This window comes from Chanos chanos, chromosome 2 (genome assembly GCF_902362185.1).
Source record: "Chanos chanos chromosome 2, fChaCha1.1, whole genome shotgun sequence".
Taxonomy (NCBI): Eukaryota; Metazoa; Chordata; class Actinopteri; order Gonorynchiformes; family Chanidae; genus Chanos; species Chanos chanos.
The window spans coordinates 4,643,410-4,660,213 of NC_044496.1; the positions used below are offsets into that span (position 1 = coordinate 4,643,410).

Consider the following 16,804-nt stretch of genomic DNA (forward strand, 5'->3'; position numbering starts at 1 on the left):
AGTATACTGACCATAACTGGAGTTTCAGAGTCTGTAAATTATTAACATGCCAATACTGACTGCTGCAAACGCAATCAAGCTACAAGAGAGTACAATTTCAGTTGTGACAAGATGAAAAAAATACAACAATAGCGACACCCCTGACAGGACCCATACCGGATTCCAGCCAGCTTCAATCTATTTTAAGCACACTGTCCCATAAGTGCTAATGTGTGAGCAGTTATGATGAATAGTATCAGAACTAAAGATATTACACAGGGTCTAATATATTATACCTCAGCTCTCTACAACTATGTGTACCATGCGAATGCTTTAAATACGCTTTCTGGTGCAAGGATCTGGTAGAGTGTTGTTGTTGGAGGCGGAGTTTCAGGGAGGCAAACATGGGCGGAGGTGGGGGTGAGGGTGAGGGTGGGTGGAGCTTATGCTCATGGGGGATCCAGAGCCTGAGGAGGCTCAATGGAGCCAGGCAGAGGTCAAGAGGTCAGGACCAGATAAAACTCTCAAAGAATCTCAGGTCACGGGTGTGGAATATGAGTGGGTCCTTTTTTTCGCCTGCCGTAGCCCTCTCCGCCCCACATGCCCTGAGCCTTTAGAACGAGCAGATAAAGAAACCATTTCAGCTGACAGGGAAGGACAGAAACTAACTTAAAACTCCAGAGGCTCAGCCTTGGCAGAGCATAGGGTACTGTTTTTAAAGATTCAAGAAATATGCCAGTTTTTTTCACTTCCTCTAAGACCAATAGAGAAAAAAGAGAAATAGTTTTTTTTTTGTTTTTTTTTTAGATAAATCTTTTTTTTTATCACTAAGTAAAAATTTACAGGTTTTAGGCTACTTGGTAACTGCTTGTGATGGTAATAACAACACTAATATAATATATTTCTAACAGAGTATGTCAAACATAGGACCAGTTCATCGCTTCAGATCTGCAACCCCAGTTAAAGGCAAACTGGACACTTTTCTGGCCCTTTGTTGTGTCCAAATGTCCACTCTTTAGAGGAGTGATCTGGGTCTCCTAACCTCACAGCTCAATGGCCTGTGGTAATTATGCCGCCCAGAGGTTTGGGGGAGGGGGTTGACATCTGGGCTGTGACCTCTGACATGGAATCTGGGCAAGCCAAATCCTGCTGAAGAAGGGGATACGGTCACTGTTTGGGAGGGGGAGGGGTGGAAAGAAGAATTCTCCAGAACCCCCCAAAAAAAGAAAACAAAGCAGAACAACAAAACCACCTATCACAGGGTGATGACGCACAATTCCATCATGCCACCACATAGGAACAAAGACAATGGAAAAGTTACTTACCACATAGAACATACAAGTTACGGAGTCAAGCAAGATTAACAACACAGCTACAACAAGCCTGTTGTGGCCAAATATGACACATCTACAGATATTTAAGGTTATACCAAATCCAAAAGATTTCCTCACACCAAACTTTGAATAGTTTCAGGGTGCTAAAATAAAAAGTTGGACCTGTCTTGGTTGATACACATGCTCTTCATTTGCACAGGGGTTTTGGGCTTTGGGGTGGGGGGGGGGGGGCGTTGTTTCTTATGGTGTGAAATAAGAAAAGTACTCACACCTTTCTCTGCTTTGCAGAGTCTGCCATGCCTGCTCCAGTAGCCTCTCACAATAAAGGCAGCTTAAAGGAGGTGCCCCCTGGACATTCAACAACACCCAACACCACACACACACACAAGCACACACACACACACGGATAAGTCAGCAAGTCCGGAGAGGGTTTTTTTTTTCATTCCATCTACGACAAATATTGTGCGATGGAGTAGTTCTCCCCTTGGCAAAGTCATTGTACTAAAACTCGCTTGTACAAAAAAATTAACATATCTTATGCAAAAACGTGAGGTACACCAGAAAACATGCAGCGTATGTTCAGGTAGAAGGCGAGGGGCTTTTTGCACAGGGCTGTAGATCACATGGCCCAGGTCGTATCTAAAGACAAATTCTTAAGGTGTCTGTGGTCACCTGATTTTTACTGGCCATGAGCAGATCACACAGGAGAGTCTTCTGCCCCGCAAGAGGCCTCAACACACACACACACACACACACACACACACACCTCAGGGTAATATTCTCTTCTGTTGGCTTTGACACAACTGGAGTGTCTGTAACTATATGCCTAAAAAGTGTTCTGTGTGCAGATATGACGAGACCATTTATCACTGCTGTACTGGCACACTAGTATGTTTTCTCTGACAAGAGGAGTGATTGTGATTCATATAGGATTTAGTTGTCTTTCATGGAAATAAGCACTTTTGACCTTCACACCTCTCGAAAACAACAACATCAACAAAAAAAAACAAAAAAACAAAACAAGGCCATTTCAACACAGCGCCACCTCAGCATTCAACATTCTCTCTCTAACAAAGTCTCACATTCCCTGCTCTGTCTGGGGCTGCCAGTCATTAGATATTTCAGCTAACAGTTTGTAAAGCCACCTCGACAAAACTCAAGAGAGGAATGTTTGGAGAACTAGGAGTTTCCATGACAAAATACAAGCAGAATGGTACGCAAAGCTGTTTTTATGGTAAAACTTTTCATTTCAAATTTTTTTCCCACCCTACTGACATGGATTAGAAAACTACAGACAAAACTCGTGACAGACAAAACTGCTAACAACAGAATTTTTTTTATGTCAATTATAGGCATGTCTCTGGATGTCTCCATATAAATACAATTCAAAGTTGAGTACTCAACAGTAATCGAATCATACTCTGTTTATGGCATAGTCCATACATTCAAACTGATTAGCATGTGGCTCTGGGCTTGTTCAGATTGGTCACAAAGCAAATTAATGGGTCAGTCCAAAAAAAAAAAAAAAAAGATCCTTCTAACATGCTTGTGAATATTAACCTCCCCCCCTCCCCCGTTTAAAATTTCTGTTCGACAGAAAGGTCTCTGCTGACGCATAGGTCATGGTTTGTCACTCAAACAATGGCTGAGTGAGGATCGATAAGGAAATGCCCTTTCCACAGTCCTCTGTTCCACAGAGGTCACGTCCAGCCGGGGAACTACTCCATTACACTCAAAAGTGGACATTAAACCTGATCCAAATTGATGTGAACACTCCGTTTTAATTAAAAGTCCCTGGTATTAGGAGTATTAACACAAAGCAATTACTGTAAAGGGGGCTTTCACCTTTATGGCCCTGTAAATATCTCATCCTCTCCGATAACGGACGACGGGGAAACTCCGGACAGAGGGGGATGTTCTAAGAGTTCTAAGCCGAATTTTCCATATTGTGTCCTTTTACACACCTAATACACGTTGCGCTACATGAATATTAAACAACACAAAAACCGTTTTGTATGCCAGTTTTTGATCAACTCTTATCTCGGCTGACGGGAGTAATGAAGTCTCTCGGCGTAAATGAGCTCTCCGCTGGATCGGTTTTACAAGAAAACGCTCTTTACGAGTTTATCCTAAGGGTGTCATCTGTGAGTTTGAAGACTTTTAAACCCTTCGAAAAATCTATCAAACCAGGGCCTGATGCTGCGTCTCTATACATTTCTATGAAAGAAAAAAAAAGCCAAATACACACTTTCTTTTCAGAGGGTGTGCGTTCAATCAACTTCACCCCCATGTCAGTGTCCCCACAGGACGGAGGCCAATCCCAAAGGCCGTGCGAATGACAGAGGGAACCGTGGAGGTGCGGAGATGAATTTGGATGACTGACGGGGCAGTAAACAGTCACTGTGGCCGTCAAACAGCAGTAACACAATGAGGGCCTTTGATGTAGAGGTTCTTCCAGCAGCCTGGCTCACAGCGGTCATAAAACACGTCATAAATCTCCTCCACAATAATGGAAAGGCCTTAAAAACTCAGCAGCGCCGGCCGGTTTCGCCAAACACGCTCAGACCCCGCTCTCAAAGACCACCTGAGAGGAGCACGCAGGAGCTGGGCAGAAACTTCTCAGGCCGCGTTTGGAGATTGAGAACATTCCTGCACACAACACAGGTCAAATAACTTTTCACCCCCCTCTTGTTATGGGCAAACCCTTGCTCAAAGTAAACATTAAAAACCTTGCGTGTGTGTGCATATGTGTGTATGTGTATGTGTGTGTGTGTGTGTGTGTGTGTGTGTGTGTGTATGTGTGTGTGTGTGTGTGTGTGTATGCGTGTGCACGTACAGAAACACATATTTTTATGAGCTGCAAAAAGTAACTGCAGTCTTCCATTTCTGAACATTATCCTTGTGGAAATGCCGCAAATGCACTGATTTATGAAGAGCATGTTTGTTTGTCTAAGACTCTCACCAAATTTACACACTTCAGTGAGGTGACTAAAAAGACCTTAAAGTCCACTGCCAACACCTAACGATCATCTACACTGCTTCTCAGTTAGCTTATTACTATCAAACAAAAAAGCCAAGAAGCCAAAGCCCAGGGAGTTTCTTCCAGAAGTTTCTTCCTACCTCCTCCACTCTCTCCATGGCCCCGCCCTCAGCCCTGCCCACCGATTTAAACGTCAGCTGCTGGCCACCTGGCTGACTTCCTTTGGCCACAGATGGTCAGTTGTCCAGTGGGCCAATGTGGGATTTCCAACACCACCAATCCCCAAACACAGTGAAAATTGAGCTGACCTTAAAGGCAAAGGGGGGGGGGGGGGGGGTTGGGGGTTGGGGGGGGCAGGGCTCTGACCAAAGGCCCCTTTTCCCATTCTTCAGACTTGAACAGCACCTCTCTGAATGACCGTCATGGACTGACACGCATTGAGACCCAGTGGTCTTAGGGTCATAAAGACAGCTTGGGAGTAGGGAGGAGTGGGGTGGGGTGGGGTGGGGTGGGGTGTGGGGGGGGTTAAGGGCTAACATTGGTGTCTTTCAGAGCGAAGTTGTGTGAAAACACAGGTTCAATCCATCAGCCCTGAGGTTTGGATGTCAGTGGTGCTGTTAGCAGTTCTCTTGTTATTCTCTTCAATTCACTGGGCTTTTCAGAGACCAAAAGATAAACAACAGGCCCGCGACCGAACAGCAAAGTTTGGTTTATTTGAGCACCAAACACACACATTCAAACCCTAAACAAATGAAGGTTACTGTTTCAGTTTAGCTATCAGTGGACCACAGCAGGCATGCAGCAGGACAAAAATCGTTTTTAAAAAAAAATTCTCTCTGGTCCCCCTGTTTCACCGTTCTGACTCTGGGCACGAGTTCTGAGATTTCCAAGTGCTTTCAAAGTCAGGGAACTCACCCAACCCTCCGATGGTATGCTGGCTGTCCTGTGCGCGGAGCAGGATGGGGGCGCTCTCGGGCTGGTTCTCCTCGTGGTAGAACAGACGGTAGCCCTGCACGCCGGCAGCGTTGCCTGGAGACAGACGCCAGCGGACGGCTATGGTGGTACAGTTCAGGGGCTCCAGCTGAAGCTCTGGAGCCAGAGGCACTGCACACACACACACACACACACACACACACACAAACACACACACACACGCAAACACACACACACACACACACACAAACACACACAAACACACACACACACACACACACACACACACAAACACACACACACACACACACACACACACACAAACACACACACACACACACACACACAAACACACAAACACACACACACAAACACACACACAAACACACACACACACACAAACACACACACACACACACAGACAGAAAGTAATCAATACAGAAATCTCCTTTCAAATACATGTGTTACAAATACATACATCTTCATGAAAAATATCCATCTAAATCTGATTATGGTAATTGTCAGGACAATGAGGACAGCTTCCCTAAAAAACGAACTGAATATCTTTCTGTGCAGAAGTAAATGATTCACTCGGTGAATCTTGGGATAATTCGATACAGGTTAGCTGAGTGTGTAACCGGTCAACATGTCTTGAGTCAGTCCAGCTGAACGCTGCACAGTGGAGGAGCAGCAATGCTTTAAAGAGAGACACACACGTTTCACCTCCTATGTACATTTTACTGTATACATATAAATACAAGGCAGAGAGGTCAACGTTTCCAGGAATTCTGTCAGAAAAAAAAAAACAAAAAAAAAAACTTGTTTTTGACTGGCATGCTTCAGTTCTGACAGGCATCCACCACAAACGTGTTTAAACCTATTTAAGTGAAATCTGATACAGATCTGATACAGACTTGCTCTTTGTTAACAGAAGAGCTTTCTACCCCAATGTCAGGTCTTTCGACGGAAAGAGCAGGCCCTCACACAGGGTCCCCCTCATAGAGACCTGTATGTAGACAACAGTCACTGACATAAACGCTGAGGTGCACAGCTTGTGGGTCTAGACCAAAGACCCTTCTCATCTCGTCAGGCAGGTATCCCACTAGTACCTGGGTTTGAATAATCAAAGGCAAAGGATGTTCTTTTGTGTGTCAACCAATAGGGTTTCCTGGTCTCCCCTCCCCCCTCTGTCCAGCCCCAGAAGACCACAACAGAGCGGCACTGTATTCTCCCACACCCAGAGGCCTGACTGTCTCTCTCTCTCTCTCTCTCTCTCCCTTTGACCCATGACAAAGGCTATTCCCATGTTCCTGACAGTGCAGGTCAAAGGTCGTAGAGTAACAAACGCAATGCCTTAACAAGATTATCAGACCGAACTCCTCTCATGTGTCTACCTCACACTCACAGCCATGGCTTACAGCCAGAGAGCAGGTTTAAACATTATTCAGCTCTGTGTAAAACTCATCAATACACAATATATCTAGTCTAGGGAGGTACAAAGCTTTATGGGGTCCAATTTCAAACCAAAGCAGCAAAAACAAAACAAAACAAAACAAAAAAAGCTGCAGTTTATGAAAGTGTTTTGAAACAAGGTTTTTGTTCATCAAATGAACACATTATAGAATACCTATGTAAACAGGTGTCAGCCTCTGGGTATTGTTAACAGAAATATAAATGAATGAATAAAAACCAGTTGTAAGTATAAATGACTGTATCTATATATCTAAACATTAACTGTGTAACTGTGCCAAATCACCTTTGGTGCTAGAGGCCTTGGGTGTGCGGTGAGAGGTCCACGCGGACTGCTCCCCCCAGCCCACGCTAGTCGCTGCAGCAATACGGACGAGGTAAATGGTATCGGGTTGCAGGTCCTCCAGGAGGTGCCGGGTTTGCTCGCCGGGCAGTTCCAGCTGGGAGACGGCCCCGTCCGCACTGGTGCGGTAAGAGATGCGGTACGCCGAAATCCGGCCGCGGCTCAGCTTGGCCGGCAGAGGCTGCCAGGAGACGTGGATGTCCGTGGGACTGCGGCTGGTCAGACTGAGCTCAGGAGCACGCAAAGGCACTACGACAGACAGAGAGAGAGAGAGACAGAGAGAGAGAGAAAGGGAGAGAGAACAAGAGAAAGAGCATGAGAGTGACAGAGGAAATGAGAGACAGAAAGAGAGAAAAAAGAGACAGAATGAAACAGAAAGAAGTTCAGTCCCACACTGAACAGACAATAGTAATTTGTAGGACGTCACTACTCTATGCAAACTCAGCTACATTTTTAGTTACGATTTACAAAACAGGGTAGAAGAAACAATCAGCGATCAGTCAAAACTGATGAAAAAGACACCGTGTAGGCATCCTTTTTAAGCATAAAATTTCATGTAGCCTACTCACAGTTTTTCATGGGGCAAAAGGCTGGACATTGTTATTCCCGTAACTAACCACAGCTGCATTAGTAGCACTACATGAGAGGCAGTTAACAAGAGGCTGGTTGAGGTTAAATAATGGTCAGTATTGGAAGAGAAGAGGCAAAGCTGTGTTGAGGTGAAAAGCGTGTTAATATCAAACTGTGTAATGATTAACCAAAGAAAGCCCTTTAATCTTCTCTCAGCTCAGCACTGAGGCCCTTTGTTGTGTTTCTCAGGATAGACAGTTTGTTTGTTCCCCCCAGTGAAACGCTGGTCATATACCATAATTAAACATCCCGGGTCACACTGAAAGAGAACTGTACCCTTTGACCTACAGTCAGAAAGGATGAGGGCACCAGGAACTCTGTTTTTTTTTCCTTTTTTTTTCCCGTCTTTTTTTTTTCTAACTAACAGACTAAGGACATGTCTCTCCTTGAACTCAGAGAGCACTCATTCACTCACCCATAATCCCTCAGAGATCAGGGAGTCACACAGAAAAATCATTAGGCGCAGTAAGTCAGGGCAGGCGATAACAGAGCGGGACGTCAGCCCTGTCACCTTCCTTACATATGACTTACAAATGGGACGCTTCATTACAATCAAAAGAGTGTCGACAAAGTCGTCTCTTACAGATACAACAACAATTCGCTCAGATCCGAGCGTTACTGAGAGAGGCAAGAGAATCGGGCGGGTTCTCGGGCGGGCGGGCACGCTTTGACTCACCATCCTCGAGCGTGTGCTGGATGACGTGATCAGACATGCGACTCGCTCCCATGGGCATGTAGGCCACGACGTAAAAAGTGTAGTTTCTCGCTGGTTCCAGATCGTCGATGATGTAACGCGTGGTATCGTTACCGATGACAACCTGATACTCCTCGTTGTTCAAACCTGTGCGATAGAGAGATAGAGAGCGAGAGAGAGAGAGAGAGTCAGATTAAACGAAAACTGTGAGGGTCAGACTTTTTTGACAAACCAGACAATGTAGTGGAATAGTGTACCATTTTCACATACCGAGAACCTACTCTGGGTCCCCAAGTCAATCATAAACTGTGTACATATGAGCCTTTTTGTATTCATTGTTCCCTACAGCTGTCACTCTAACTGCTACCAATGACAGTCAGCGGCCAGCAGTTCTAAGAATTCAACAATATACATGTTTGACAAGAACTCCATTCAGTGAAAGGGCTTAGATGCATTAACTGACAAAAGGCCTGTATTAACCAAGCCTGTGTATGCATTGTACATGCAGAGCCTGAGATGAAAATCTCTGAGCTTCCATATCTGCCCTGAAACAATTTTTCCCCTTTGTGAAGGCTAATTAGAACATAATGGCTTAGTGAAGACGCCCCCCCCCCCCCCCCTCCCCCTCCTGCCACTCCACCATACACTTTTTGCTGAAGTTCTTGATTTTTCCAGATTAATTTGACACAGAGTCTTTCACTACGAGTGGCCAAAGCTATTGAGATGGTGGACCGCCATACAGTGGAAGTGTCAACTCAATCAAACTGGTTCCGGCCCCTTCAGCTGACAACGCCATCAACACTGCCGAAGCCAAATTCCACACTCCTGCTTTCCCACAGTGACGACCACACCTGATAGCGCTTTAATTAGCCCAGATTAGAAAGGTTTCACAAAAGACTCACTTGTAGACTCTACACGCTAAAAAAATTCGCCGGGCCCCGATTTCTGACCCAGTAAACAAGATACTTGAGCGAGGACAGAAAAGGCGTTGTTCTGCAGTTGAATGCAAAGCTCTGACTGCCCTTTTCTTTCCCCTTTCCTTTGCTTTTTTTTTTTTTTTTTTTTTAATTTTTTAAAGGAGACAAAGCCTGCCTTCCAGGCCAATCTACGCCTAAACCCCCCTCCAACCCCCTTCCCCAACTACCCCCCCACCCACCCCCTCCCCAAAGTGAAGGCCCTTGGACAAAATCTCCAGTGTTGGATTAGCACACTCCAACACACAGCCTAATTAGTGCTTCCTTTCAATGGCTCCCCGTTTACTTCCGAAGCATTCTGCCTGCGACACCAAACACCCTGCGTTCTGCCCCCCGTCCATTCTTGTCCATCATAAATGGCCTGGCATTCTGCGAGAGTGCTCGGAAAGTGTCACTAAGTCTTAATGGAGAGCGGGAAAACCCAAATGGGATGCAAACGATTCATAATAAGAGAGGCAGAGTTCCCAATGCGTTTTCAATTCCTTATCTCCGCACAGCCTGACAGGTGTTTCTTTTTGCGTAATTTATTTTCTTATGCCAAAAGGTCCCAGAAAGCATTTCAATAGCAAGCATCAGGGGCAAGAATGGTTGAATGCCCTAGGCACCCCACCTCACAAAAAAAAAAAAAATCTTTCATACGGACTTTGTTCAAATGTGACTTCTTGCTGCCTCTTCATTAACAATGACTATTCACAAAATTGCTGAGACAGTACAATACTAGGCTTATATTCCCATAGTTTTTATTGTTGTCAGCCAGGAACAGCAGACTTTTTAAAAGCCAGCCGTGGGTCTGAAGGTGAGCACTGGATGGTCATTCTTGTTTGGGCTGACAGAGGAGCCTCTTTTTCTTTTGGTAGACCAGTCATTCCTTTCCCTCCACGCTTTCCCAGCAACCAGCTATTAACAACAGATGCCCCATCTCCAAGGGAAGGGAGATAGGAAGAGCGTTGGAAGATTAGAAACAGGGTTAACCACTGGGTCTTAGAGCTACGAGAACTGTGAACACAGAGCCCCCCTTGTTTTATCGTGCCTTCGTAACCCCTTTTTAAGGTGATCCAAACGATAGATGATTGCGTCATCTTAAAAGGGATTGTGAAGAAGGCAAAGAAACAAAAGATGTGCAAAACAGAATAAACGAATTAGGAGAAAAAAAGACACTTTGGAGACGATTAAAACCAAATCGCAGAACTCTTATCAACCGGGATTTCTCCACACTCCCTTTTGTCAAGCCCTTCTCCGGCTCACCTTCAGCCTTCATGTAGTGAACGGAGTAGGCGATGACTTTGTCCGAGTTGTAGAGCGGCCGTTCCCACGCCAGGAGGATCGCGGAGCTGGAGACGGTGTCGGCCCGGGCGTTTCTGGGGGCGCTGGGCCGGTCCTCTGACATCACCACGATCAGGCGGGCCGTGGTGAGGACGGATCCCAGGTCGTTCTCCGCCTGGCACTGGTAGATGGCGTCGTCTTCGGGGATGATCTGGTTGATCACCAGTTTGCTGAGGGACACGGAGACGGGGACAAACGTGTCAAACCCAATGGACCGTTTCGAAAACAAATCAGCTTGGACCCTCTTCGGTCCTCATGCTCAACTCAGATCTTATAACAAACCCAGACAGCCGTACAATTAAAGGGAGTAAATCAGTGAGAACATCAACTGAAACGCCATTAGCGGCGCGCTGAATAATTTACATCCTCTTCATTCGAACGAAGAGACGCGCCAATGAATTTTTCAGTGAGACAGAGTTTCCAATAGACAAATGAGGCAATTTAAGACTAGGGGAGTGTGTGTGAGTGTCGAACGTGCCAGGGACAAAGAGTCCACCTGTCTATTCCTTCTTTCTATTCTTGCTGAAATGAAACGCGAGTCGACCCACGTTTACCTTCAGCATTCCTCGCCGGACACTCACGGAGGGGCTGTAATGACTGACTGGGACAAAGACTGACCCTGTGGTACAGTGACAGTTGTTTTTTTTTTTGTTGTTTTTTGGTTTTTTACCTGTTGTACATCTTGATGCGGCCGTTGGAGTGGACCCGTTCTCCGTTCTTCAGCCAGGTGATGCTGGGTGGCGGAAAGCCCTCGGCCTGGCAGACAAAACGGGCGGTGCCAGCTCTAGGGCGGGTCAAACTCTCTGGCCACTCCACCAGGGCGGGAGGTGCTACGGAAAACAACAGCCGCACCAGCTCCATATGAATGTTGTACCTTAGGAGCTAAGCATTTCTAAGCACAAACCTCAGCAAGATACAGGTTGGACGCTTTGAAAACTACATCAAGACATTCTTTGGCCACATCCTTATGTCCCATCTCACATTTACTCTGCTTGAGACATATATTTACACTTTCAATTTTTTCATTTAGCAGATGCTTTTATCCAAAGCGACTTCCAAGACAGGCAGACTATGCAAACTAAGCACAAAGGCATTACGGAGCTGTCTGTTGCAAAAATGCCACAGCGAAGTTCAGTATTAGACCTAACGCAAATGCAAGAATGACAAAGGAAAATAAGAGAGTGAACTATAAGTGGCCCCCCATAGTATAAAGATGGAGCTGTGCGTATACCTAAAACCGTGATGTTTGCTGCCGCGATGGTGTAGTTGCGCGTGCCGGGAGTGGTGGCCCGGCAGAAGTAAACTCCGGCGTGCTGCGGCTTCACGTCCGAGATCACGAGGTTCCCGCTTCCCAGCACTTTGGTGTTGAAGACGTCGATGGACTTCTGATCCGCCCGGCTCCACGAGATGAGAGGCCGGGGGTTTCCTGTAGCCATACACTCCAAGATGGCATTTCCGTGCATCGCCACGGTAACGTTCTGAGGCCCTGCGATGATTTGAGGTCTCTGGGGCAGTCTGGGGCTGGGAGCTTGGAGATGAAAGAGACATTTTTTTAATAGCGCGCCTATTAAAAAAAAAATCCGAAATTACTTTTCTTTTCTTTTTGTTTTTCTTTTCAAACGAGGATGTGTCAGATTAACACACCTGGGGTAACCGTGAGAGTAGCCTCTGTGCTCCGACGCCGGTTGGCAATGTTGGTGGCGACACAACGATAGTTCCCCGCATCCTTCTGGTCCACTCCTTGGATCTGAAGCACTCCGCTTGGCAACACAGTGATCCTGTGATCAGAGGGAGCATTAGGCCGGACTCAAACAGTGGTTCTCCGTTATAGACATGAGACAGTAACACCTGAGATTTGGCCACTCCTGCCAAGACTGGGCGGAGGCAGAAAAAAACGCCTACCTTTCTGTGGCCAGAGGTAAGGTGACTCGGTTAAACTCCCACGTGATGATGGGCGGAGGGTTGGCCGTGATTTTGCAGGCGAATCTCGCCACTGTGCCTTCCGTCACCACGATGGAGGTGGGCTGGACGGTGAAGGGGGATATACCTGGCGTAATAACGAGAGAAAAATTAGTTATTGCATAAAACACATTTTAAATCTCCTCTCGCATATCAATCAGGTTGCTTTGACCTGCAAGTAATAACGCACTTGATAAATAATTACACCTTACACTTCGTTAACTTGCTATTCCATGTTGTCTGTGTCTTTGCCCCGATGCACTAAACGACACGGCCATCGTAACGTTGCCCTGCTGGCTGGTGATCCAATACTTCCAATACTTTTCTGCGCTCGTTCTTTAGTTCATTCGTTCGGACTGTAAGGTTGAACGTATTCCTATCAGTCAGGCTAATCCTCTAGAGCTGAGGCCTTAAAGGCCAATTTGGTGTTGTGACTGTAATCAATGACAGTGGTGGAAATCAGCACGTGTGCCTGAGCAGTGCAGGAATATCGCAGCAACAGCAAATGGAAGCCCTTTCAAATCATTTAGAGTGAAACAAATGATATCTAACTAATCTTCCTTGCGTCTTATTATCAGACTGACTCTGATCAAGTTCAGTTGTGCTTTTGTTTTACGTCACTGACAGACCGTGCGACGGGCAGCCGCATATTTGGAAGAAAACTAATTTCTCCTTTGACGTCCGTACTCATTCAGTTATGTTGAAGTTTAGTAAGCGGGCATCTGTGTGAAAACCACATAGAGGTTTTGTAGATGTGAACAAACCGAGGGTAAAATGGTCTCCCCTGATGATGGGTGTGATTTTTTTTAAAGGAGCAATGAGAAGTAAAGGAGCAATGAGGAGATTTGAATTTGGGATGATGAAATCGGAGTGAAAACTCTTCTCCTGTTCTCAATGTTAGGAGACTCTCTCTGAAGGCCTAACGTGCCAGTGAAAATGTCATTGTCGGCCAAGAGCGGTCCAGCAAACAGTCTATCCCATTAATGACCACCAAGGTACCGCGATGAGATTGAATCCGAGCCAAATCGGATCAGAGCAGGCTTGGTGCTGACAGCGGGAATCGTGAGATCCGACATGGTCCGAGCGTTCCGTGACAAATGCTCCGCCCGCCCTCATCTCCTCACTGCCAAGAGACCGAGTTAATCTAATGATACATTATCACCTAATAGACCAGACATCCCTGGAAGATCGTCTGACCTCTGATATGGTTTCAGAGTCACACAGCACTTGAAACCCAATAGGGTCTTCAAAGCAACTAACTCTCTGTCATGTTTAAACTCCTCAGTTAATGTGAGGAGGTCGGGGGGGGGGCTTCGACGCTTTCGACAATTCATCCTACGAATAAAAGCAATAACAAGAACATACCAGGAGCACATTCACACTGCCTCACAAAAAAAAAAAAGCAACTTTGTGACTGAGCCTCTAGATTTGGTTACAGTTGCTTTGATTGGTCTTTCAGAGAGACTTGATGCATAAAGATTACACATAGATCAATCTTTCAACGACCATCTGGCCCAATGCCAGGACCCCAGACTCATGAGATGATGCGAGTGTAGCAGTCCGGCAGTTTCCTGTGCCTGGAGCATATTACCCTAGATGAGCAGATCTGAACAAAAAAAAAGAGAGAGAGAGAGAGAGAGAGAGAAAAAAAAGAAAAACCTAGGCTAATCTCATTAATCAGTTCCTTGACCTGTCCAAGCTCAGAGCCAGATGGACATTCCTACACAAAACACAGCAAAGGTTACACAGAAATATCTTCTTTCTCTCTTTTTACAATTGCATTTCACAGCTTTTTCCTAAATGAAGTAAAACGTCTGTTTCAAGAACACCTTTCGGCCTTCATTTCCCATACGAAGACTCCAAACAAACAAGCACATAAACTTCTCCTCAGTCTGCCATTATCTCTTCACACAGACCTTGAATACAGAGCTGCTTCATATGCTTGTCATAGAAACCCCGTTTCATACTCAGCTAAAGCTTCAGTCATGTACATATTAAACCTCTATGTGTGGCAGCGAGAGAGCGTGCGAGGTCACTGATTGGCTGGAGCCGGAGCAGAGCCAGGCTGAAGCTGATGCAGCGCGGGAGAGAGCGAGAGCTTGGTGACAGGTGAGACGAATGGTGAGTGGAAGCCAAAAGGGACAGAGGTGCTCTGTGTCAACAGATGCATACGAGAGCAGGGCACGCGCGGCCCCTGCGCAGAGGGGAAACTGCCCTCTGGGCCGTAACTCTCCCTCTTCAACTCCAAACCTTAAGCCTTCCACAAGCCTAAATAATCTACGAAAAAATACAACTCATTCCTTTTCCAAGATTCTCTCACTCGATCTCTCTCTCTCTCTCTCACACACACACACACACACACACACAAGTGTGTGGTCATGGGTGCTAATAACCACTGTAATTAGCTGTAGCACTGATACTAAGTCCTTGAATAAACAACCTCAATAAACAACCAGTTTTAAAGGCCAGAGCAAAGTGTACCAGCAATGTGGAGGGATTACACTTTTCCAGAAAAATCAGTAAACTTTCTCAGTGACACTTTTTTCAGCCTGAAACACCACACTTCTCTGTGTTGTAAACGCTTTAGTGTTTACAGTGCATTACTTCATCTGAGTAACATTTAGAGGAGGATTATCCCTAAACCAGTACATGGGCTGTTTTTATTGTCAGGTCCTTTCAGACACAGAGCAGTAAAACCCCCACCAAAAGCCTTTCAGGTCAGCCACTTCCCCTTCCAGCCCCCTTCATCCCTAAAGAAGCCCCCTCATCAATAATTGGTTCAAAGAAATCAATACAAGAATGTTCTGCTAAATAACCCATAGCAAACATAACTCCTTTCTTTACTATGATTCTCTCTCTCTCTCTCTCTCTCGCCCTCTCTGTTTCTGTCCATGTCTATGTGCCCCCACCTACACACACACACACACACACACACACACACACACACACACACAAAGTGTGTGGTCACGGGTGCTAATAACCACTGTAATTAGCTGTAGCACAGATACTAAGTTCTTGAATAAACAACCTCAATAAACAACCAGTTTTTAATGGCCAGAGCAAAGTGTATCCACAAACCACAACGTAGATGGATTACACTTTTCCAGAAAATTCAGTACATTCTGTCAGTGAATTAAGACAGCATTTTTTTTAACACTGTGATTCTTTCTGTCTGATGTATAAGCGTATTTGTGTAGCAGACAAGGGAATTCTCACACAGTCTAACTCCTTGTTCTGACTCGGTCTGAAACATCACACTTCTCTGTATTGTAAACTCTCCTGTCTTTACAGTGTGTTACTTCATCTGAGTAACATTTAGAAGAGGATTACCCCTAAACCAGTACATGGGCTGTTTTTGTTGTCAGGTCCTTTCAGACACAGAGCAGTAAAACCCCCACCAAAAGCCATTCAGGTCAGCCATTTCCCCTTCCAGCCCCCTTCATCCCTAAAAAAGCCCCCGTCATCAATAATTGGTTCAAAGAAATCAATACGAGAATGTTCTGCTAAAAACACATCTCCATATAAATCGCTTTCTGCGCAAAGCTCTCAGATAAATAAAATCTAAAATCAACGAAAAGCCCCAGGGTTTGATAACACGTGCTTTCACTATACATCAAATCTCACTGGCAACAACATCAAAGCACCTCAAAACAATGATCAGCTTTGTCATTAATGGTCAGTGCTTCTCCTGCTGAGAGGGGGAGAGAGAGAGTGAGAGAGAGAGAGAGAGAGAGAGAGAGAATAACGACAGCAGTAAAACACCCAAGCACACATTATGTAATGTGTGCGCTATTACTTCTTTTTGCTTCACCTGCTTCCCCTCCTCACAAAGATGACTTGGTTATGATAAAAAAAAAAGAAAACAAAAAGAAAAAGAAAAAAGAAAAAGAAAACCAGATCTGAAGTTTTTTTTTTGTTGTTTTTTTTTTCTGGAAGAGGACGATATGCACCAGTGAAGCTGTGAGCAGACAAACAAACATTAGGTCCTGTGATCTTTGGTCCGGTGAGAGCCCATCAGGTGCCGTTTGTGCCGCTGATACGAGGAGAACTTCCTCCATCCCTTTCATGTCGCTCACTGCTCTCCGCTCAGTCAACGAGCCACGGCGTGTCATCTCGACCGTCTGCCTTATCAACACAACACACTGACCGGCATTCTGCATCGCCATGGCAGATACATTCACTGAC

General features: G+C 45.5%; 1 protein-coding gene across 1 annotated transcript in view; it reads right to left on the reverse strand.

The window, feature by feature from the left end:
- prtga (protogenin homolog a (Gallus gallus)) overlaps positions 1-16,804 on the reverse strand; it is a 36,343-nt gene that overhangs the window by 7,249 nt on the left and 12,290 nt on the right. The window contains exons 3-10 of the mRNA XM_030794110.1: positions 12,563-12,707; positions 12,305-12,438; positions 11,892-12,188; positions 11,331-11,490; positions 10,583-10,830; positions 8,346-8,510; positions 6,983-7,288; positions 5,209-5,397 (exon numbers count right to left, since the gene is read on the reverse strand). Coding sequence (XP_030649970.1) covers positions 5,209-5,397; positions 6,983-7,288; positions 8,346-8,510; positions 10,583-10,830; positions 11,331-11,490; positions 11,892-12,188; positions 12,305-12,438; positions 12,563-12,707 — 1,644 coding nt within the window. The remainder of the gene's footprint in view (positions 1-5,208; positions 5,398-6,982; positions 7,289-8,345; positions 8,511-10,582; positions 10,831-11,330; positions 11,491-11,891; positions 12,189-12,304; positions 12,439-12,562; positions 12,708-16,804) is intronic.